This window comes from Aythya fuligula, chromosome 3, assembly GCF_009819795.1.
Source record: "Aythya fuligula isolate bAytFul2 chromosome 3, bAytFul2.pri, whole genome shotgun sequence".
NCBI classification, from domain to species: domain Eukaryota; kingdom Metazoa; phylum Chordata; class Aves; order Anseriformes; family Anatidae; genus Aythya; species Aythya fuligula.
Window position 1 is genome coordinate 47,746,590 of NC_045561.1, and position 24,536 is coordinate 47,771,125.

At 37.5% G+C, this 24,536-nt stretch overlaps 1 protein-coding gene across 1 annotated transcript in view; it reads left to right on the forward strand.

Moving 5' to 3' along the window:
• Window positions 1–24,536, forward strand: part of PRKN (parkin RBR E3 ubiquitin protein ligase) — a 639,177-nt gene that overhangs the window by 488,498 nt on the left and 126,143 nt on the right. Inside the window, exon 9 of the mRNA XM_032183870.1 lies at window positions 23,735–23,796. Within this exon, the coding sequence (XP_032039761.1) occupies window positions 23,735–23,796 (62 nt within the window). The remainder of the gene's footprint in view (window positions 1–23,734; window positions 23,797–24,536) is intronic.

Sequence of the window (24,536 nt, forward strand, 5' to 3'; positions counted from 1 at the left end):
AAATGTTCTTGCTCTGAAATCATGCCCAGGTATTTTTTGGGAGAGCGCATGGACCAGAAGTCCACCACGGGCCATTCTGGCAGTTTAACTGTAGAAAGTTTTGTTTTATTTATGTTTGAGTACTGAAGGAGCCAATGCATCACCAAGTTTGCTATAGGGAGGCCTGAGCCCATTTTACAGCTGAAAAGCAATTCCTATTTCTTGATCTCCTGGAATGTGACCTAGATATACCCATTCTTTCCAGGGGTTTTGTTTGGTTTATTTGTTTTGCTACAGCAAAAATTATATATATTATTAGTCTTGGTAATATTAATTTAGCATAATCAGTTTGCTAAACTCCCTTAGATAGACTCGTTCTTCACCCAGATATAATTTCCAAGAAAAGAAAAGAAAATTTTGTGTCCTGATTCTTGCTTTCCCTGTATTCAAGCCTGGGTTCTGGCTAGTTTGGCAATATTTGGCAAGTCGTTGAAAGAGCATTCAGGCAGTTGAAGCCCAAATGAAAAAGGAGTCTCTGTCTGTTCACAACTCTGTCTCTCTTCCACAGAGACTGGTTGGCCCCGTTTTAGATTACCTGCTCTTTTGGATAGGCTGGGGGTGTCCCAGTGCTTTTCAAGTATGCCTCTGCCAGCTGTATCAGGTCCATGCAGATCTGCTCTGCACTGCAATGTATTAGTATTATCAATGTATCTAATGCAGTAAGTAATCCTCACAGGATTGCATCACCTGTTTCTGATTTTTGATCTTTCAGGATCTCAGTAGGCATCTGAATAAGTTGCTGGCACCTTCTTTCAATCATTTGGCACAAAGTTGTTTATTGCATCCTAACAGTTATGCCATTATGCTTAGGGCAGGAACAGAACAGGTTTCATAGTGGTGGACACACTACTGAAACAGTCGAGTCGCTCCTAAGTCCCAACCAGAACTTCTCCCTGAAATGATTTCCAACTTCCATTGAATGCTTCTGTTTGACCTGGAATCTTCTGGACACTTCCTCTCATCTGGAAAAGGCTGAAAATCTGATTACAAGGAATTGACTTGCAATCTTACATCCTCCCCTATTTTCTTGTGAATTCAGAAGGGTACAGAACGAAAACTGAACATTTCTGAGCCAGTGTCTAGGTGAAAAGACAATTGCAATGACAGTTTTATAGTATAGTAAAGCTTTGTGTATATTTCACACTTGGCTTATATCCTGACTTTATCCCAGTTTGGATTTGGAGGGATTTGGGGAGCAATTTCAACCACGTGTTAAAATACTGAAAATAGTTTAGGTTCAGGGGAGAGGTTTTCAGTGTCATCCTGCCTCTCTGCTTATGTAGATATTGATACACATTGTTACAGTGTTCTTCATAAATATGATCTCAACTAAGATGATAAAATGGTATTGACATAAATTATACTTTCCTTCATACATATCTTGCTTAAGAAGTAAACATCTAGTTATTGTTGACAAGGGAACAAAGGAAAGGTGAACTTTCAAAATGATTTTCATTGCCTTGCTGAAAACTTTGCAGAAACAAAGCATCCCTGAAAAATGTTAAACCTCCTCTGAGGATTGTGACAGGATTCTGCCATATTCAGTCAATAATCTTGCCTCACCACTTCCAAGGCCTTCATGCACTGCTCAGCAGAGCCTTGATGTTACAAGGTCCTTTGAATTTTACCTAAAGGGAACTAAAGCCCTTTCACACTCCAGTCCTGCTTTTTGTTTCATTTGACATTACTCAATAGGTTTTGCTGTGTCTAAATTAGAACAGTGTCTAATAGCTGTCTGATTGCATTCATCATTGCTACAGCTTGACAGGTCTGCAGCATGAAGGTCATATCAAATCCCAGTTCACATAAGGCAAAGTTCTGATTTATTTCCATCCAGAAATCTTGTGAGGCAACCACAGCCCCCAGGACTTCTTTACACATATACATGTGTATTATGCACTAGAATCAGACTTCTGGATATAAGTTAGAGTTTACTTAGTCAAAGTCTTGGTGTACTCCCTCTGCTACATATCAATAATTGCTTTTATTACTTTGGGGGATGAATCTTTAATACATTTTTTTCTGTATTTGTGTTCATAACATACATTTATTTTAAACCCCTTATAATTTTGGCATTGCTTATTGACCTCTATGGTCAGTGATATGCCCTTCCAATAATGTTTCTTTTTAAATTATAAGTTTAATAATTTATCACCTTACAGTGATACAAATGTTATTCCATTATTGATTATGCAGAGAAAACCCCCTTGCAATAGTACTTTGATTTTATTTCAACACAATGCCTATATACCTTCAACATGGCACTACGTCACTTTTTCTTTCCTACTGTATCTTGCCTGTCACACACATCCGAAAATTTCATTTGGACATCTAAAAATTCATAAGGCTCTTCCTATTCTGAGGACTCCATCTCACTGCAGTAGAAGTCATCTATAATACACAGGAAAAAGAATTCCCATCTGCAAAATAATTTTTGCACATCCTTTTCTGCAGAGATTGAAGAAGTGGTTTCCTCAGTGATGGGTAAACTTGCATGTTTTGTATAGATAAGAGATAAATACTGTGTTGCTAGCGGGTAGTCTCTGCTTACTGTTTTCTACAACAGCAGTTTGTTGGTTTTTTTTTTTTTCTTTTTCTTTTTAAATGTTGCCATGGAGCATATCCAGACCCTCATCAAACTGTAAAGTTGAGGTGATATTGAATAGTCAGCTGAGATTTCTCATCCTGACTGGTGGCGCAGAGCTATAGAACTGCCATTAGGGACTCTAGAGAGAGGTATGAACAAAATAGGGGTGTCAGTTAAAGGTACCCTTAGCAATCTCTCAATGCCAAAAGATCTTTAAAATACTTTAGTTGGCAAAAATTAAAATATTCCTCAGGCTGCTATGAATCATGCCATAAGCTGAATTAGCCTCTGTTTGGTTCTAGAAGTTAAGGATGGAAAGGGCAAGGACCATACTTCTTAATACTTCTTCCATGCTATGTCTGTTTTCATTCAGATTCTTCCTGAGTTATTATACACTGAGTGATGCACAAATTTTAATATATGTCAGTGTTGGAAAAACTGTCCGTGAAATATAGAGAAAGGAAAAACACTGAACACAGACCTTGCAGCTATCATCATCAACTGGATTTCACAGGGCATCTTGAGTGATGGATTGGCCCAAAATTCTTCTTAGGGGCAAGGATCTTGTCAGCAGTGTGCATACTGTCAATAAAGCTGCTTAAATTTGTTATTATTTCTTGTAAGTCAAGGACTTAAAACCATTTTTCTGTGGTTTTACTAAGGCAAATCTGTTTTCCCTGTGTTCTCAAAGGAAATTGCCAGAAGTTCTGAGTTTGCTTCAGCCACTTCTTTAACTTACAAGAGATGAAGTTTGGGAAGTTGTGTTTGTAGAATACTGTTTCCTAGTTGAGAAAAGCAATTATCTTTGTCAGCACATTCTATGCATCCATGTACTTACCTCTAGATCATATCTGTCTTTGCCTGATCTTTGACACTCCCCCAGAAGGACTAATGGACATGACCCCAGAGCTCCCATCTCTTCACAAGCACTCACAGAGCTTCCAGACCCTGGGATCTTCCCAAGGTCATTTTGCCAGGTAAACATGGACAAGGATAGAGCACATTTGTACGAGCCACGGTATTTTTTCAATCACAGAGTGGCTTCATGCTTCTGAGAAGCAACACATCAGCTAGTGTATCTAGCATATTTGGTGGGAGGGGGGAGGGGTGGAGCTTGTCACTCTCAGGCTTGTCACCACTTCTTGGCTCAATTTTTCTTTGTTACTAGTTTCTTCTGCACATGTGTTCCTGCTTTGTTCCTAAGTACAAAGTGACTAGCCAAATTCTTCCCTGCACAGGGGCAATTTTCTCCAGGGTGATGTGTGTTCAGCTCTTCTGTCCTTGAAAGTCCCCTACATCATCTCAGAGAGGTCTCTCTGATCACAGATGTGCCACAGCACAGCCACCTTGCCCTGCACCTCTCCCTCCTTGTGCAAGTGAGATTCTCTCACCTGGCAGCTCCCCCATATCTTTCCATCTGTCAGGAAAATATAGGCCACAGTCTTGCAGATATAGTCCAGTGCCTGGGTTGAAGCATCATGGTCAGTGTGCTAATGGGTCTGGCCCCGAGAGATTGCAGAGTGAAGAAAATATGACATGAAAAACAGCTTGGCTAGTGCTGAGTATCCTCAGTGCTTCATACTATTAAGCACTGCAATCTGTCTCCTCTTGCTGTACCCCCACCTTGAAATTTCTTAGTGAAACTAACCCCATTTACTCATCTCTGTTCACTAGGTTGCTGGGTTTTTAATATATCCTCCTGCCCAGATAATCTCCTTTTCTTGCAAAACAGGGTGTTTGTTTCTGAGCACAGAACTTGGACTCATCAAAACTATCACGTGAGAATGTTACAGACTGAATAAGCTGCAGATTGCATCCTGCCAATGAAGCACTTTACTATCAACATTTACTTAAAAGACAGAGCTACTACAGGCCCTGTAGATGGTTGGTAAAACCATTGCATTGCTAGAGCAGAAGAATGATATGAGAGCTCTTTTATCAGCATCCTTGACAGGAGAGCGTAGAACCACTTGTGCACTTTCAATAAAGAGGCAGAAGGAGACACAGGCATCTCTTGCACAAAACTTGTCACAGTTCTACTCTCTGCATTTCTGTGCAGGCTTCAGCTCTGGCAGTGGATGGGCTCCAGCTCTTAGAACTTCTTCTTTGACAGCAAACCAGCTAAATAAGCCCTATTAATTAAAGAAAAATAAAAAATAAAAAGGTTGTATATTTATCTAGCATGCTGAAGTTGCTAATTTAAACCATTCTGGTCCTTTGGGGAACATAAAGAGTTTTGTTGGTTTTTTTTTAATTATTATTATTTAAAATCCTGCCTAAGCTTACTTGTATGCAGAAGGCTTCTCCTCGCAAGAGGAGAAGACTTCAGTCTCATGAATAAAATGTACATTAATATATTCTGTAAAAGACTTGGTGAGAGACAGATATTATATTTTTAATCTTATATAATATATGCATTACTGTGCAATGCTCCATATTTAAATACTATTAAGGTTTTGACAATAAACATAGAAAAGTCAGAAGATTCAGAAGTGACATTTTGTCATGCGGTTATGACTGTTCTCTGCAAAGTCATAAAGTGAGGTTTCACAGCCAGATGTTGTAACTTTCAAATGCCATTGCCTTCAGTGGAGGTTCCCAAGAGAGCTGCATGGCAACATTGCCTCGTCATTGTCAAATACAGGTTTTGAGTATGCTACAGATTGTTGGTTTAAATTCTGTAAATGCAAGACATAGGACTTATGGTTTTCTGTTTGTGAAGTGCACCTGGAGAATTACCTTTGGCAGTGTAGTATTTGTATATGTAAAATCAGTGGGACCACACCCATAGCACCTGATGCTGACAGACAGAATTAAAATTCTAGTTTTGCATTGGTCGTGACATTCATAGCATAGAAGTATTTGCAGTTTTCTTGTACTGCTTCAGCCCTCTCCCTTCAGGCATCTGCCACAGATTCTGTACCACCCTTTCACATGGCAACCTCTGCTGGACTTACAGATGACAGTGTCATAGGTTTCATTTCATGTCCTTGCCCACTATTTAGCACATTGTGGTTATTAGCTCAAAGGAAGCTTTCAGCTCAACTTTAATATAAATAAAAAGAAATGTTTTATTGCCTTTGCACATCTATATGCAGCACACTTTACATAACCAGGATTTTCAATCACTAAATGGCTCATCCCGACAGCTCCTAGAAATGAAAATAAGTACATGGGGGGAAAAAATAAAAATAAAATAAAACCAACAAACAAACTGTAGCTGGACCTGCAGCTGAAAGATTAAGCTACAAATGGAGATTTCATTTTCCATTTATTATGGGTCAGGTGCAGTATACGTTTGAGGTCCTGGTATCACCTAGCACAGACAAGAAATCTGAGGGCACCAGATAAATTGTCTCATCCTCAGCATTTTTCTGCCTGAGTTCAACAGAGGCTCTACATAAGCAGTGAGTGCTCCTGCAAGCTGTGAACACAGGTCAGGCTGTGGGGAACCTTCTACTCTTTGTGAAACTCAGACAAAACTCATCATATCTAGAGTTTAGACCAATCATTCTTCATAGTTTTCAAATCCAGATCTGTAAGGTACATATGCAAAAGTACTTTCTGTCTCCATTTCTCTTTGCTTTGATAAAATGAAAAGAAGCTTCCTATAATATACAATATGTAGCAGAATACAGTGCCTTTGCAAATATAGTATAGTTAAGGGTTAATTACATTACACTTTTTCCCACATTACTTAACATGCTTTGGGGAGAGTGGGAAAATTCCACTAAACATCAGTCGTTGTCTAGCACTGAATTGCCCATCCTGTATCATTTAATCTGTCAGAAAATAAAATGATCCTTGTAATTTTCTTGTTATTTCATGATCTTTGTAATGAAAATTACAAGGCTACTTATTACAGAGAGAATATAGTGCTCTTTGAGGAATATTTATTCTTCAGAAGATGAAAAGGAAGGGACCAATGGTAGTTTATTTTGTTCTTTCTGTTTGTTTGCTATCTTGGTATTTTGTTTGTTCAGCTTTTAGTTGTTCATTTTCATGTGTTAGTTCCCAATTATCAGGTTTTTATCCATTTTGTTTTCTTGCCTAATACCTCATGCCACAGTTTAAAGAGTCCTAACTCCTTGGAGATTGTGTAGGTGTTCTTGCAGTCTTGTGCAATTACTACGTACTGTCAGGAGGTGCGAAGCAGGCTGACCCTGGGGTGGCAGTGAGCCTGGCTGTGCCAAACCATACCATGCCAATGGGACACATCCTGTGGGGTCAGCCATGGCCCTGCAATCACTGGCAAGTCCCAGTGCAGGGGCAAGCTAACTTGCCAGGAAAGCAAGTTAGATATACAGGATCCAGGTTGATGGGGTGCATGACTATGGCCTAGACTTGGCTACAACACTTCAGCAAAGCTCAAGAGCAAGGATGGAGTAAAAAGATTCTTTGTACAGAGCTGTCAGCGTGACACTACTAGCTTCTTTGAACACTTTCCAGTAAGGCTTCTTAAGAAACAGGGGTGGCATCACCTAGAATTTACAAGGGTAAAGGGCAAGCCAGATGGCACTGGTCTCTCATCTGCTACTTTTCACCTGCTACTACTTTGAATCCTTTCTGGATGGTCCTCTGGAAATAACATCTGAGCAGTTAGTAGAAGAATGAAGAATGTAGAATGTAATAGGAAGAGACAATGACAAAATGTTATTTCTCTATTATAAAGCAAGAACGCACCCTGTTCTCCACTGACCAGGTGCAGTTTTGGTTATTGCATCTCAAAGAGAATGTGCTAACTCTTAATTAAAACATTGGATGACAAAGGTGAGTGTGGAATGGTTTCTGTACATTGAGATACTTATTTTTGTTCTGGCAAGGGACATCTCAACGAATACGTGATGGAGATTTCTAAAATCATGAGAAGATCAAAATCATGCAGAAGATCAAAAGATCAATGGCGATTTTAACATTATTATGTATCTAGAAATACACATAAAATTATGAGGCAGCAGGTGTAAAAGAAACAGAGGAAGCTTACCCACAGTGACTTTAAACTGGGGAACATATTGCTTGAGGATACTGTATAGACCAAAAGTATTCAGGCTTACAAAAGTGCCTAGATATATTAATGGAAGAGTCCCAGGAGCTGCTAGGTAAGAGGATGCTCTATCTCAGGACATCCCTAAACTACAGTCTGCAGGTAAGGGTAGTATACAGAGATATTTAACTCTTTTTCTTGTTTCTTTTGCTTTTCTCATATTCTGCTATTGACCTGTGCCAGACCCAGGAGTGAGATGGATCTTTTGTTAGATCCCATACATTTTTTCAGGTATAGTACTCACTGTTTGCTCCAGCTTCTCCCAGACCAAAGATATCTTTTCTTTCCCTGAAGAAGGAGAAGGAAGCAGGGCTGGATGATTTCTACCTTCCGTGCATTGTGGATCTCAGTGTCACATCTGTGTCACAAGTGTGTGTTATGTCCAGCCTGTATTGTGGAGGGCACAATTTGATCCAGTCTTTTTTAGCTCTTTCTGACCTCTCAAAGATTATTTTCCCAGCTTTTTCTAGCAGACAGTAATGCTAAGTTCTACAAAAGAGCAACAGTTCTACAATATTGTCAAGCCTATTATTTTTGTGGCCAACACAGACGGATTAGTGAGAGCTAACTTTGAAGGTATCTAGCTTTTCAACTATTTGGATGGAGGATTGGCTTAGCTAGGGAAAAAAAGAAAAAAAAAGGCAATTATTTTTAACACTGGGTTTCTTCTTTATCTAATGTGCAGTTTTCTGAAATACTGCTGTGTCTTTTATCAAGAAATAGAGGCTAGCTGGCTTGAAAAATCTAAGATAAGGAGTCTCTGAGGCAGGAGTAATTGGTTGTGGTAGATTGGGCCAAATTAGAACAGTGCTCAGCACCGTACTCAAATTGTTTACTGTAGTGTGTACATGCCACTTATTTCAGCCATTTCCATCATGTTTTCCTTTGTCTCTACTTATTTATTTATCTATTTAATATTGAAATAGTTGTTGACATTATCTTACTTTCCTACATGAGACTCTCCTGAACAACAAAGGCACAAAGTATTAGCCTGAAACATAAAAATGTCACGTCCTCTAAGATTATGCACAGTCTGTCTTTAAATGTTAGCATTAACCTTCAGTTCAGTTGTATCTGTAGACACAAGACTGAAAAAATGCAAACTGACACTGTGGTGTATTTTTTTATTGCAAATATTTATGTTTGTCTTCAGATCGTATTTTCCAGGTGCAGAAAGAAGTTAGGAAACTATTATTAGAGTTGTTGAAGAGTCAGTTGACTAAGCACCTGTCACCTGAATCAGTTTTATATCACAGCTCTTCTAATTCCATGGTCGTTGCACACACAAAAAATATCATTGTACCTTTCACATGTTTTGTAAGTTGATTTGTTACCATCCCAGTGAAGGTAGATATAGTCCTAATGATCTCAAGTGTGTAGTGTTCCCACAACCCACTCTCCATCAAATTCCAAAAGTTAGAAGAAGTAAAAATAAAACTAGATAATGCTTCATAAAAGAGAAAGAAAAGGAGAGAAAGAGAGAGAAGGGAGATGTGCATACTCATACCAAAGAATTCACTAGAGCGAAGTTAACTTTTGCACTCAATGATGCAGCCTGCTTGATGGCAGCCACACTGTTGTCTCTTTTACAATGACTGCAACAGGTGGGGGCAGAATTAGAATGGGAAAATGAGTAAAAAACTTGTTGCATGAATGTAACATCAACGTGTCACAAGTTAAGCAAGGCATACTTCTTGGCGTAACCGGTAAGGCAGGGAAAAGCTCTCTAAATAGAAAGTCACAGTTAGCTGTGGAAGCAGAGATAGGAAAATGATCAGTGACAGCAATCTGTAGCCAAGCATCAAAAATCCTGCTTTGCTCTTTTTTCTCTCTTCCCCTGTTTCCCTCAATAGACATCCATCAAACTGCAATAGGATTTCTGCTGGCCAGTTGGTGTCTTGTAAATTGACAAGAGACAGGAGAATCACTTTGCCCGGAATCCCTGCTAAATTGCATGAAAACAGGATTTATGCTGCATGTAAACTGTGTAAATCCAGTCAGCTTTTAAGTGGAAACCAATTTTGTAGTGTGTAAGTATCATTGATTTGTTAATCTGACAATTTTTTTAAACAAGCTGATGCGGATTAGCCAGTTCTGATTGTATGTCTCCTACAAGTCATTTGAGTGCTGGATAGCTTCGTGACCAAAGCACTAGAAATTAACCTTTGAGGCCCCTTCCTATAAATAAATTATTGATCCTTAAAAAAGAATCAGATAGTCTTGTTAAATATAGTTTTCTGTAGCCTGAGTCTAAATCCTGCCATACAGAATCATTTATCATAACTGGCGATCTTTTTTCCTGAAGCAGACAGGAGCTGAGCTACAATAGAAAGTAAATCCTACAGGAATTGTTACAGAAGAGCAGTATGAAGAATTTCCAGCTGATTTGATGGTTAAGGGATGTTTAGTTTCCCCTCCAAATAATTCTAAGGGCTTTTAGCTTTTATGCATACTTTTATTCAATCATCCTCAGTCAGGAAAAAAATGTCTCTGAAATTTCACGCATGGTGGTATTCTGGAGCTAGGCATCTTTGTAGAAGGAATGAATTTCTGATCCATGACATAACAGACACAAGTGGAAAATACATAGCAAGCAACATAATACTGAAAGGTAGAAGTGATACAGAGTTCAGTACTTAACATATAAATGACTGCTCAGAAGTACTCTACAGAAAAAATGGTTAACATGGTGTCAGAAGGTAAGTATACACATGGTGAGACCTAGTGTTGTTATTTTTTACAACTGCAACTCAATGATCTACTGAAATGAAGCAAAGTCAAGTGAGCATTTTAATGACCTGAGGAAAGAAAAAAATCTGAACCTCAAGTTTCAATAACTTGAGTTTCTATTTTGCAAAAGGAAAGAAAAAAGTGAGGAGATTATTGCCTGAGCTTCTGGGGATTAGGGAGACAGAGAGAGGGCAAGGGATAGAGGGGATTCCAGGGGTGACACCTTTTCTGACTTGGTTTATCAGGCTGCTTCAGTGTTTGCATCAAGGTCAGAGATGCTCCAGTGTCTAGGTCAGCATTCACAGTGCCAAGCTATGTGAATCTAGAATCCTACCAGTTTTGTTGTTGTTGTTGTTGTTTTTTCCTGATTGGGAATGAATGATACAGCCATACCTGTACCAAGGGGAGGAAAAAAAAGACATAACCCAAGAGACCCTCTGCAGCTGAGCTCTGTACCCTCTTGGTTTCACACTTGCAGTTAGTAAAATAGGAGATGTTTATTCTGCATTCTGGCTCACAGCTTAGATACAGTGCACTGTTGAAATAATACAGATAAAAAGTGTAGCAGAGGGGGAAAAATGTGCGTGATCTAGATATGGGACCAGTAATTCAAATATTAGGGGAAGTACTGTCATATAGATTGTCTAATTCAATGAATATATACCAGAGTTCTGTCATAAGGGAAGTATAAGAAGGGAGTTTAAAAAAAGTCAGATAAGACCACCTACTTACAAGGCATAGTATATCTCTGTTTAAGGTGGTAAAGATAAAAAATGCATGCTGTTGCTCTGGATTAACTCAGAAGTTATTTGTGGCCATGTAAGTAAAGACTAGAAGGAGTATCCTCCAGTGTGGTGTGGCAGCTGTTCTGTACTAAATTGCTAGCATAATCTCATGAAATTGCTTGCACTAATTCACTTCAGCATGCCGATGAGCCTGTGATGGCATAACACAGCTATGGGGGTTTTGTCCTTCCCTCTACGTAGCAGCATATCCATCTTCCCTCATGTTCCTAGTCCACTGCAGCCATTGATCTTGGGGTAGATTGTAACACCCTTGGACATCTGATGGCCACAGAGTGAGAGCAGCGGCCTTTGAGCTACCACAAGATCACAATGGGGCCTATCCATCGTGACAGCACCCAGCTGGCAGAAAAGGACCTAGCAAGGATTGTGTTCTCTCCTTATGAGAGGGACAAAATCCAGTCAATTTGTGTATTAGCATGGTGACTAGCGAGAACAGAGTATTTTTCAATATTTTGCAGAACTGTGTGAGTATTTAAAAATAGATATTCTTCTACCAGGTAGAAATTGTTCAGCATTCCTTTGCTGGTATTAGTGTGCTGGTTTTATCCCTTGTGATTAAAATGTTTATCCCTCTTGATGGAAAAAAAAAAAAAAAAAAAAAAAAAAAAAAAAAAAAAAAACACACTGGACTGGACTTCAGCTGTACAGTAAAAATGATCTTTTTTTTTTTTTTTTTTTTTTGCTTTTCTCAGTATTTTTGAAGTGTTGCAGAAAGAGAGACGGATGTTAAAGTGTTTTGTTTATTTCATAGGCAAATAATAAGTTGTGTGTCATAAAAATGGATTGGCCATCTTTGATGTTCATTGACAGATCCACAGCAAAGCATTCTTTATGAGAAAACACTGCATTGCTAATAAAGTGATCCCAACAGCCGAGCTTGTGCTGCTTAATTTGTTTCCATGGAGTGATATTATAATTCTGACATACTGAAAAATTGCCTCACAGAGACTCATATTGCATTTGTTGCTGAGTGCATGTTTGATATAACATTTGTTATTGTGGTGCTTGGGGTGTCTTCAGAGGAGTAATATTCTAAATGAACCTGGCTGTATTATCCCTTTAACGTAGAAAGGAATTTTGCATTAAATTTTCAGCTCATTTCAAATGTGTTTTGCCAGCTATTGGTCTGCTCAAGAATAGGGCCAGTATATCAATATAATATCAGAAAAATCCTTAACTCTCTATCTTTGGGGAAGCTCTCAGGTCATTCCAATTCTTTTTTGTTAGACAAACAGACAGCGTGAACCCCTGTATTTATGCCTGCCTGTCAGATTTTTTCACAGTAGAAACACGAATGACTCTAATGCAGGATTAATATGTCTCACACAATGTTATTAGGATTAGAATTAGACCTGACTAGAGAGTGACTTTTTTTTTTCTTTTTTCCTGTATATAAATTTAGATTTTATTCCACACCGTCTTTTGCACTCACAGGAACACGCTACCTCTTATTTAGAGTGAATATTGAAAAGCGTATGTATTTGTCTGGATTTGCACAGACAAAAATGAGAGCTGCTTATACCCCCCCCTCTGGGGACTTCTGTGTTCTGAGCTGCCAGTAAAATGTAAAAAGATTGTACTATGATGTCCTATTAGACCTCAAGACTGGAAGGACAGTTTGTCTTGAACACAGGCATTTTTCATAATTGTGTTGCCTGCAGGGTTACCACCTGCCCTAATTTGATCTGATTAAGGTAAAATGCAAAACCATCCTCATTTCAGAAGTGGAACTTTGCCATATTCCATCACAGAGAGCAGTAAGATGTGCATACATGTATTGCTGGTGCTGAGGAGAGGAAAAATACTACAATTAGGTAACAATTAAAATTTCAACTCTGTTACAAGACTGCAGGTCACTTTTAGACAATTGCTTCATTCTTAAATATTCTTGAAATGATTTTCTGTCATGAAAACTACAAAAGAGAGAAAATCATAACCATTTCTCCAGATACGTTTGTTCTGTTCAGTGAGACATTATATATTCCACAGCTTTTTAGAATTCTCATTTGGTTGGATGGGTTTATTGTCCACGAACATTTATTTTTAGAGTAGCCTGGGCTTGCCTTGTAGTCTGAGTCATTTATGTAGCAATTTAAATATTTGTCTAAGCTCTCAGAGACAAGCTGATGTTGAAGTCTTATAAATGCTGCACAGAGTAAAGGAATAGCATTTTTTATATAGCGTTTGTAGAGAATGACGCCATATCCCTGGGAAAATAAAAAGAAATCCAAAAGTAGCAAGCGAAGGCATTGCTGTTTCTGGGTCACCAAATATTGATTGCCATTCTCCTTTCTCTGGTAGTAATTTTGTGCATGCTTATGCATTTGTAAGAGAATGATATCTACATGTGCTCATCTTGTATTTACTGTCAGATATATTTTGAGCTTGGCATATTTATTTTCCTCTACAGTGGACAGAAAATGACCTTTAAAAATAGCATTTTAATATCATTTAACACTATTTAGTAATTAAGGAGATGGAAAGCTGTGTTTGTTCTCTGGCATCTGGCCACAACTTTCTGGATGGTACAATGGCTTATTCTACATTAGTATATATACATTATTCTTATTCTACATTAATGTATATAATAACTCACTTGGTAAAATATGAGTGAGAGGGAAATTTACTGCAGTGAGGACTGCTGAAACTGTTCTTTCTATCTGTCATTCCCCAAATTATAGGAAGACAGTTTTCTTATTTCAACTTTTAAGGGAGAATAGAAGAAATATTTACTCTCCAAGTCTGATTCTCAGCACTAGGGCTTTACAATATACTTCGATTATCAAGCTATCAGCTGGAAAATGCCTGGGTGAACATTGGTTTAATTTCAGCTTAGAAACCTTTTAGTATTTTCTGTATTGCACCTGTTTAATTCTGGCGTTCAGGATTGACAGTCTTTTCAAGACTTGCCCTTCAGCAGCTGGCAAATGGAATTTTTCAAGTTTATTTTTTTCTTTTTTTTTTTCTTCTTTGTGTTGACTTTTATTCAGGAATAGTTGGGTTTTCCCTGAGAAGACAATATCCTATCTTATAAAGTCTATACCACATGCTGAAAGCTCCTGACCTCTCACTTGCCTTCTTAAAAGGAAGGATCATCATCAAAGGCCAGTGCCAGCATGAAGGTGGGAATTTGAGAGAACAGAGTTTGCTTTGGAGATTTCAACTACTTTTTGAATAAAAGATGAGAAAACCTTTCATGAATTGAGCTGATTGAGCTAAAAACCTAGTATATCAAGACTGAAGAGTTCCTTTCAGCCCAGATCTCTACAATGAGATTTCTACTACTAAGGTTTATATGGCAGAAGGTATTGTGCTTTCCAAAAGGAGTTTAGAGCAGCTCTGTTGTATCTCAACTAAAAGAAAAAAATCTCCTGGGTTATATTAGTAGCCTTAGACTTGTTGATTTTCTGACTCTTTGATGTTCTGAAGAAATTGTAGGAGTAACTTTTGCTAGTTAAGTAGCATAAAAAAAAAAAAATTAAAGAGAAAAAAAAAATATGTTTCTTCTTTAAATTTTACTTCAGTTTGATAAAAGACAGTATTTGTGTTAAAAGAAGGAAGTCTGCTTCCTTTTCTGGAGCTGCTGTCTTTGAACAGCAAAGGTCCTTGTTCAGTTTCTCATTACAGATAGATAGAATGGATTTTGTTTTGTTGCACAAGTTTAGTATTGACTCACCGCCTTCACAGAGAATTGCATGAATGAATTTATGCCTATAATTTAAATTGGAAAATTGAACAACCAGATGGTACAGACTATTAGTTAAATAAGTTTGCACTGTCACATGGTCACCATGAAGTCAGTCTCTTGTGCAACACTGAATTTCCTTCTCAGGAAATTCTGCCCCTTGAATGGACTCGTTTGACAGTTTATCATATAGTGGCAGAACATACACTGAAAACTGCCAAAGATAGCAATCACTGGCATGCTGGTGTTATGCAGCTCAGTACAATTGAAGGTTTGAATGCTGATGTGAGCAAACATTGCTTGTTCGAGTCTGGTTTAAGTATTGTCTTACGCAAAAAGCAAACAAGCAAGCAGGTTCTAAACTGAAGTGGTCAATATTCCTGCTGATATTTTCTGCTGTAAAGGTTTAAAGAAAGACTCTGGGAGGAAATGGCTAATGTGGTTCATTACTTTTAGTCATTTGGCTTTAAAGCATCATTAAAAAAACAGTGAGTAGTAGCACGGTAAAAGCCAGAGCCCTATGCAGTGTGAGGAACCCAGGCCAACAAAAATCTCTCTAATCCATCTGAGATGCTCTACCAGTAGTCAAACTTTATGTGATCCTTTCTGATCTGTGTTGCAGTTGTTGTGCAAATTTTTTTTGCACAAGAACTTCAGGAGAGCAAGAATAGTTTTTGCATCTCCAGATGATTTGAAATTAAGAAACACATACAAACAAAAATGTAGCCTATTCAGCTGGGCAAATACCATCTCTCATATCTGTCAGATTTTCTGTCTTGACAATCAAGTTTTCATTAAATATTCTTGAACGTTAGCTTTACTAACCATTTTGATGACAAAATAAAGTATCAATCTTTTTGTTGAATTCTACTATTGGAAAAGCCAGTGAGTACAAAAGAAAATGACCATAATACTGTGACAGGACTATTAATCAGGAGAAAAGGGTATTTAATTCTTAAATAATTAAAAAAAAAAAAAAAAAAAAAAAAGCAAGCAAGTAGATTTCTTTTTGCACATTAAGCTTTACAAATGGGGGAACTTGATCTTTTATTGTGCCTTTATTGGCACACAGTCTTTTTAGAAAAGTATTACATTTCATTTAATTTTTTTACTAGTGTGAACACATGTAAGCACCATTGACTTAACTGTTACTATGCTAGTTTGTTTGAGCTGAAGTGCTCTACATAGTTTTACAGAGACTTCAAAAGACCTATAAGAAAGATTTTCACCATGTTCACATACATGGGTATGTGAAGTCAAATGCAAGTATCACTTGTTGTGCCCTCTAATTTAAGATCACCCCGTGGCAGAGCTGAGCTTTATAAACTAAATACATGCTTGTTGACATCAAAAAGGCAGGAGTCGATTTTCATTTCTTTTAAAAATATCTCCATATATATATATATACACATTATTTATTTTTTTCTGAATGAATCTATATTATTTAAATACTAACTCTTTTCAGGTGCACATTCATTTTACCCTGCTGTCTACTTATCTAAATTACTGTACAGAAAAATATAATCTGGAAACTGATGTTATCAAAATAGCATGAGCACAATCAAAGAACCCCATGTAATTTTTTACCGCAGTTTTTTGTTTTTAATGTTATTTCTTTCACCAACTGTAACGTGAACAGTATCAGATATTTGGGTATTAAAGGGTGGTCTCCAGATTAGTCTCTGCAGTCAACAGTGTATTTATAAAAAAAAAAAAAAATCATCCGATGCTTTAGTGTGTCCAACAGTCTGAATGATTCTTGTAGCATTTTGAGATATTTCTATAGCTAAGACATATTATACTGCCTGAGAAGAGTTCTAATTCCTGTTGGTAAGCACATATTTAGGCAAGGAAACAACCACTGTCCATCCATTGAAGCAAAAGTCATTTAGTTTTCTTTCTTGGGGAAAAATGTTCCATGAATGCACCCATCCCAATCACAATAGATCATCAAAATAGGTAGGAGAAGGAAAAGTGTGAGTGGACCCAAAGTAATGGGTCTGTGAATTTCAGTTTGACAATGGTGTTCAAATACATGATCAACACAGAGAATTCAGAAGGTAGATAAATAAGACATTTTGTTAATAATACATCAAAAGGTAAACCTAGAGATTACAAGCTGATTTCAGGAGAGGGTCCTGAGCCAGACTAGTGATTTTACGATTAATGCTGGTTAGCAACAATTTATCCTATAGATAAAGTTGTGTGCCCACATGAAAACAATGCATTTTAAGACCTGAAAATGTAAGGCTTAGTCCTGGAGATGACATATTATTCACAGAACAGTTTTGTCACCTTCCTTTCTTTAAAAATTAAACCTTTTTTATACAAAAGATGATACCCAAGCTTTAAGTTTGGTTACACACAAAAATGATCTAGATAACACTTAAAAAAAAAGCCAGTGGCTTACTATTTTAAGAAAGTATTGCTCATTGAGATTGTTAAATAACAATATAACAATATAATAATAATATAATAAATAAATAAATAAATAAATAAATAAATAAATAAATAAAAGGTCTGGAAAATGGTTATAATGACACATTTTTGAGGATTTAGAAGACATTTCTATACCTTTCATGATGCACAAGCAATGTTCCAAATATAGGCTTATGTGCTTATGTTCTGTAAACAATGTACTTGATATCCTGTGAAATATTTTTCACTTTTTAGTAAAATATTTGTGCATTCCAGACAATCTCCTTAGTTTTGTATTTGTTCATGTTCACATAACTTCAAAAATGAGAAAAGGTCACTTGCAACATCCAGCCATTTAATTAACACAAATGCAATGAAGTCACTTCATCCTTTGAAATCATTTTCTGTTCCCAATGAGAGTGGCAGAACTGTCACCAGCATGGGATTGCTTTTCTCTGGAAGAGACACTGATAATATAAAGGGTTTTTTTCCACCTATATTCCAATTAGTTGAACAGGTTGGAAGAGACTGGGAAAATGAGAGAACAAGCAAATGCACACTAATCATAGGATTTCAAAGCCAGTGAGTCTTTTTTGTGTTGTGTGAAAGTCTCTCCTGACTCCCTCTTCACATTACCCACTTACCATTGCTGCTACTGTCACTCACAGTGCAGGGCTGGGGCACTTTTTGTTGGTCTGCTCGCCTCTTACTGAGCACAGCTGGCTGTGCTGTGTTGTACTTTGCACATGGGGTCAGAGCCATCATGTCCCACTACAGCTAGGTGCTGGCCTGGGGCTGTGCTCTGGAAGGAGTCCTTTTATAACAAGCACCTCTGAGCTGCAGGCTTCCCTCATTACCTTCCCTTGCTGTGCACACACAAGAGGCCACAGGACACATCCCTGATCACTGTTATAGTGCAAGCACTTAGAGTGCTTAGAGTGCTGCTTTCTCAAACATTTAGAACATATGCTTTTTTGAATTGGAAGCATTATTCATATTTGTGCTTGTCAAACACAGTGTTTGTTCAGAGCAGTCAGAAAAACAGACACACATCCATGAATTTTCGAAGCATGAAGTGGTTATTCTCATGTATTTGAAATATTTTTCAGTTTCAAGCTTGGTTTAGTAATTAGCACTGTGGAAAGACATCCTTTGAAGGACACTGATAGATATGCTTATAGGGTTGTGTTCGGAGCTCACAAAAGGGTGCGTACTTTTTAGAATTAACAAGTGTTAAAGCAGGCATAAATTTTAAGTGAGAAAAATTGAAGTTATAAAAGTTCATAATATAAGTGTTCAGTTTAGTTCAAGGAGCTAAACATTCTAGGAAAACCTATATGCTTAAAATGAAGAATGTGCAGAAATTATTTGGATTGGAGTCACTGGGTGGAATTAATGTTATCTAACCTTAAAAATCTAAGAGTCAGTCATATCTCTTACCTAGTTGCCTGAGACTCCACAATCAAGGGACAGAAATGATACCTCCTTTGGGTCTATCTCAGACAAGGCAAATTACCCTTTGAAGGTTTATTTTTCCTTCTATTGACTAAAAAGGAATCGTGAAATGAATATATCAACCCTCAATAACTATTATTTATATGCTCAAATGCAGTAAAGTGAATCTCACTGAACCATACCATTTGGGGAAAGATGAAACTTCACAAGTAAAGAAGGAAATAATGCTACACACCTATGGTAGAAGCTACAACGTAGGGCATAATCCTACAGGAAAGGTGTATCTACTTGTAATTACAGTTAATGAAGACACTGTGTCTGTGGAGAAAATTCACCCCTGGAGGTGAAAAATAATGAATTTATGATCAACATGCACTTCAGTTTGGTGCAGCTTGTCTGTTTCTCTTCTTGGGAATGTATTCAGAATTTCTTACTGCCTGGGTGCTGTGAGGGCCTGTGGGGTGTTGAGGCTGCTCATGGATCAGTCAGGGTAGGGCCTGGCTGCTTGTCCTGTCCCCTTGTCCCCCCAGGAGCTCAGGGACAGCCCTAGCCCTGGTACTGGGCACTTCCATGGGGACAGGGATGGGCTGAGGCCAGGCTGGGGCAGGACTGTGGGGAGCTGGAGCCTGACCTTGTTGCAGTCTTGCTGGGGCTGGGGCTGGTGGCCCTGGGCTGTTGTGGGGTCTTGGGCCAGGGGCCAGGCAGAGACAGGAAGGGCTGGAGGTGCCAGTGCTTACATGGTCTGTTAGTATTTGTATTTGTAACAGCAGTCATTTTTTTGCTTTTACTTCACCAGGATATGCAATATTAAAGGGTTGATTTAAGTTTTCCACTGTCTTCTTACTGGAGAACATGTCATGCGAAGTGATAATTTTAAGTAAAAACAAAAACAGAAGGTAATTCTGTTTGAGAAAAAATATGTGAAGATTAAATTGTAATTAAATTGGTGGTCATTGGAATCATGGTTTAATTACAAGTGTAGATGAAAATGTGTGTTGAGAGCAGTTCAAATCAGAGGATATATGATGCTAGGTAACATTAAGCTAGCCTTCTTAAATTTTTGAAATTTGTGGTTCTTTTTGTTTGTTTGTTTATTCTTCTCATGGAGATACATTTGCTTATAGGAACAGATTAAAAATATCTTTACATCTTTATGAAAAGAATACCACAATGTAATTTTTAAATGTACAGTTATAATTTTTTGTAATTTTAAGTATACCTATCATTCATAAGTGCATCATTTGGAGTGAAATAATAATGCAATGTGGGAATCAAGCAACAATAACATGACTAAAACAAATAATCTGGGACTGATAGAACATTTAAAAATATATATATGCTTAAATTTAATTTAAGCAAAAAATTAAAGCTTAAATAAACCAAAGATATTGCTTGCAGTGGGTTTATAAAGCTGCCAGTGCTTTGAACTGGGTATCGTCCTCTCATGACTTGGTTGAACCTAGACTTAGGCTCATTCCTAAACCATCACATTAAATTTATTGGTCTTATTCCTCTAGGTTCAATATACTTAAGTCAGAGGAAAAAGAGGTATATAAAATAAATAAATAAATAAATATTTGGGTAAATTGTATAGTTCTTGCACCTTGTTCCTCTTCCACAGCAGACAAAGACCTGTAACAACCATTGTGGGCAAGAACATATGAAACACAGAGGTTTGAATGTCAGTTAAAAGAGTGATATAATAAGCCCTTTAGCTTTCATTTTATCAGTCTACAGATATCCTCAATCCCAAGTTTTGGCTACTGATTAAAGGCAATTAATTGTGCATGCCTTTGGGTCATTTACTTGTAACACTCTTATGTATAATTGTTGTTGACTTGTCTATTTAAATGTTCCTATGTTTTGGCCTATGTATGTTGAAATTTCTTGTATGTTTGTGGGTTTTTTTTCAAATAATAATTGGGAAAGCAGAAATGGAAGGTTTCAGTAATTGTTGAGGCTCTCATATATAAGGATTTCTGTTCTACAAAGGCAATAAAAATTAATCCTCAAAGTAGTTTCCACAAAACGGCATAAATCTATAAAGTGTGGATTATTTATTTCACGTGGCAAGTGCAAGTTGCAAATCAGAGTCTTAGAAAATACATTTTTCTTTTAAGATTTTGTGTGCACAGTTTGTCAGTGCTGTGCTTAATTTGTAGTAATTTTCAGGTTTCCAGGTATGTTTGGATATGCATGTATAAGTTGACAAATATATGGGTATTTTTGCAGGTGTCATGGAAAGTGGTTCTTAATGCTCTTCAACAGAATATGTATTTTCTCTTTTTATTTATGGAATGATAATTTGTTTCTAGTTACAATGCAAGAACTTAATACCAACCAAGACTTTTTTCAAAGCTCACAGGTATTTGGTAAAAATAGGTCACAGTGTTAGAGCATGTTTTACAAAGGTCTGCTTACAGACCTGGGAAAAATAAAAATAAAAATAATAAATAAATAAATAAATAAATAAGTAGAAATAGGAAATATCAGAAATACATCCAGGAATATCCAAAAAGAAGGGAAGATGTTTTTATCTTACTTCTTTTATCATTTTACATGTGTCTTCATTATTTCCATTTTTTTTCCTCCAACTGTTGTTTGATCATTGCTCTGAAAGGACAGAAAAATTGTTAGTGTCTGTCAATATAATTTGATATCACATGCATTTGACTTTTCTGAACTGATTGTTGCTGGGGTGCAACTTGCCAGCAATGACATGATTTTTAAGTTATATCTCTTCTTTGCTAGTGACTTCAGGATCTCTTGTGTAATCATCTTCTGAGATCCAGTCTGGACTATCAAAAGGTTGAAAACTGGATTGGGCAAGTGTGAAAAATAGGTTATAGAAATACTCAGTTGGGAAGAGGGTACATCAGTAGACAACCAGTAACACTGATAATAAACATATATATGTATGCTAATATATGTTTTACACAACTTTTAACAAAGATTCTTGGTTCCAAAGTGTTAACAGTCTCTATCATGGAAAAAAGAAAAGATACAGGTAAACAGCTCACATAAGGATGATTACATAATTGTGCAAGAAGAGGGCAAAATGGGATGGACTTCTGGGAGAAATAGACATTTGAAAAATACAATTTCAAGGAGAGCAGGAAGAAAAAAAAATCTTGCTAGGCAAGAAAAGGAATTCCCATCTTAAGGAATTTAATGAACAACAAAATGGGAAAGATAAGAGAGGAAAAAGACTGGTTGAAGAAGAAGCAATAGAGACTGAAAGAAGCCGTGAAAAACAAAAAGTTTAGCCATTGTTAGAAAGTTAGCATCTGTTGTAGATTAGCATACAGTACTATATAAAATCAGTTATCCTCAATGGTTAGAAATTCCTGTAGCAGCGTACAAGTGTACAATCAATGCCGATATTTCAGTAAAAGTGACATAAAGAAAAATTTGTAATAATTACACAGGATCTTGAGGGTAGGAGAGAGGAACTATATTTTAGGCAGTGATTTCTGGTCTAAAACACAGAGAGTTCAACTGCTCTGGGCTACAAGTCAGGCCAAGATCAAGAATTTAGTGAGACAGAGCAGTTGATACATTTGGGGTTTGGATGAAGTGGGAGATGGAGATGGAAATCCCACTAAAAATGGATAGAAGAATAATGCTAGAAGTAGTAAGGATGGCTTGGTGATGAAGTTATGCTGATGGTGCATTCTCCGTATGTAGCTCCTCTGAATGGAGATAGAATATTTACCAGTGAAAATTTGTTTAGAATACCATTTAAATCAGCTTGCTAGGCATAAAAAGTTATACCATTGAAAGACTTGTACTACTACAAATGTGTCTAAACCAGTATTTTTGCCTTTTTAGTTATGTTGCTTGCAAGTATAAAGGTTTGACCCTTTGTATCCCTAACACAGCTATGCCAGCAGGAGTTGTAAATGTAGGCCATGCCTCATTGCCTTTGAGTGAAGCCACAGTGCTAACAGAGATTTCCTGACAACTGTCTCCAAATTCATTTACATCTTTTTAATAGGAGTCATTAAGGGTGAGAGGTAACCATTTGTAGTTACATCAGCAGAAAAACAGGTTGATAAAAATCTTAGTTCTTCCCATGTTCTGAGGAGAACTCTGCTTTTAATCACTTTTAAGGAAGTTTCTCTGTTCACAAGCAGATGCTTCAATTTGCGGTAAGAAGAATAAGGCCCAGATTGCTTTCACAGTCTGCATTTTTATCCCTTGCCAAACGTGAGTCTAGTAGTGTACAAAACTGAGTTGCATGCTTGGATTTCATCACCAGGAAGGTAACCACAGTCTGAACAGGTCAGCAAAGTGTGTAGCATCTAGCAAGACATATTTTCATTCTGGCTGGTACGGATGTGAAAGGCTGTAACCATTGAACATTAAACTGATTGCAAAGTTCTGGCAAATCTCTCTTCTGCATGTGTAGTTGGTTTGTGTATCGCACCTGTGGGTGACAACTACATCTGTGTGAAATGGATTATGTAGGTGACAGCCAAAAGTAAAGTGATCTGTGGAGCCTGCAGAGCCTGTGAAATCCTTCAGGGAACTGGAAAAAGCCTATACAATGCTTAGAGATGAGTCCAAACCTGGTGTGTAAATCAGAATTCAGCTTTGGGCAGCTCCAAGGTTTTGATGTAAGAACCTCTTTTAACAGGCTTGTTGGCTTACACTAAGGGGCTGGCGTTATCTGGCAGACAGTGCTGCCCTTTTCATCTTGCTTTTGATTCTAGTCCTTTGGGGAAAGGGCTAAAATATACGGAATATAACCTTTCTGAGCATTCTTGGTAGCGTGCTCTGTAATGTGAAGGGATTATTTGATGGATGGTTTTCAACATTCTGGTGCCCGCAGAACCATGGCTTATCTTCCTAATCTTCTAAATCTAATGTAATCTGTACATTATATCCTCTCTACGTCTATGTATTTTATAGCTGAAACCACACTGGCAGGGAACTCTAAAGTGCCCGTTTTTGTTCCTTTCCAACAGCTGGCTGTCCAGATTCCTTGATTAAAGAGCTTCATCACTTCAGGATTCTGGGAGAAGAACAGGTGAGTTAGCATCTCAAAGTCAGTATCTTAATGTCATGAAAGATAGACACTAATGAGACAGTTTTGTCTCTCTCCAGGGATTCAAAGTGTGTCTCATGAACCCCAGTGACCTGAAATGTGGGGGAAAAAACACACGGGAGATATATGTGATATTTTTTTTTCATTCTATCCATCAGCCTTGACAGGTTATTAATTGGTACATCTGCTACCTGCCACAGCTTTTCGGCTTTGGACTACAGCAGTTAACAGGCTCTCTAAAGCAGCAGATAGACAAACAATCTGACTAAGGGCCTGATATTTACAGCTACTTGATATCCATCTCTTTTTGTGGCCTCCGGTCTCTTTTAAAAGTATGTTTCTCATTCATCATGATATCTGTGCTTTGCACTGACAAAACTGTTTCTATGGAGGGATCTTATGAAGCATGTGAGGTATGCTTTACCACACTCACAAGATGGTCATAGTTACTATTTTATTAATAATTAAATTGATGTACAGAGATATTGAGAAAATAGCCTTAAATGTCGAGAGGCAAGTTGAATTTTTAAATACCCAGTGCTTCTGAAATTCAAGTTGTCCTTGCCTCAAGTATCTTCCCTAATGTGTGGGTTATGAAGCCCAGCTGCCTAACATAGAATTGCTGTGGGTACTGGGGACCAAGGACCTGAAAGGTCAGCATTAGTGTGCTTGTGCTGTATATCAGAATATTTGCATCTGTTAATGAACCTAGCTCCAAGGGA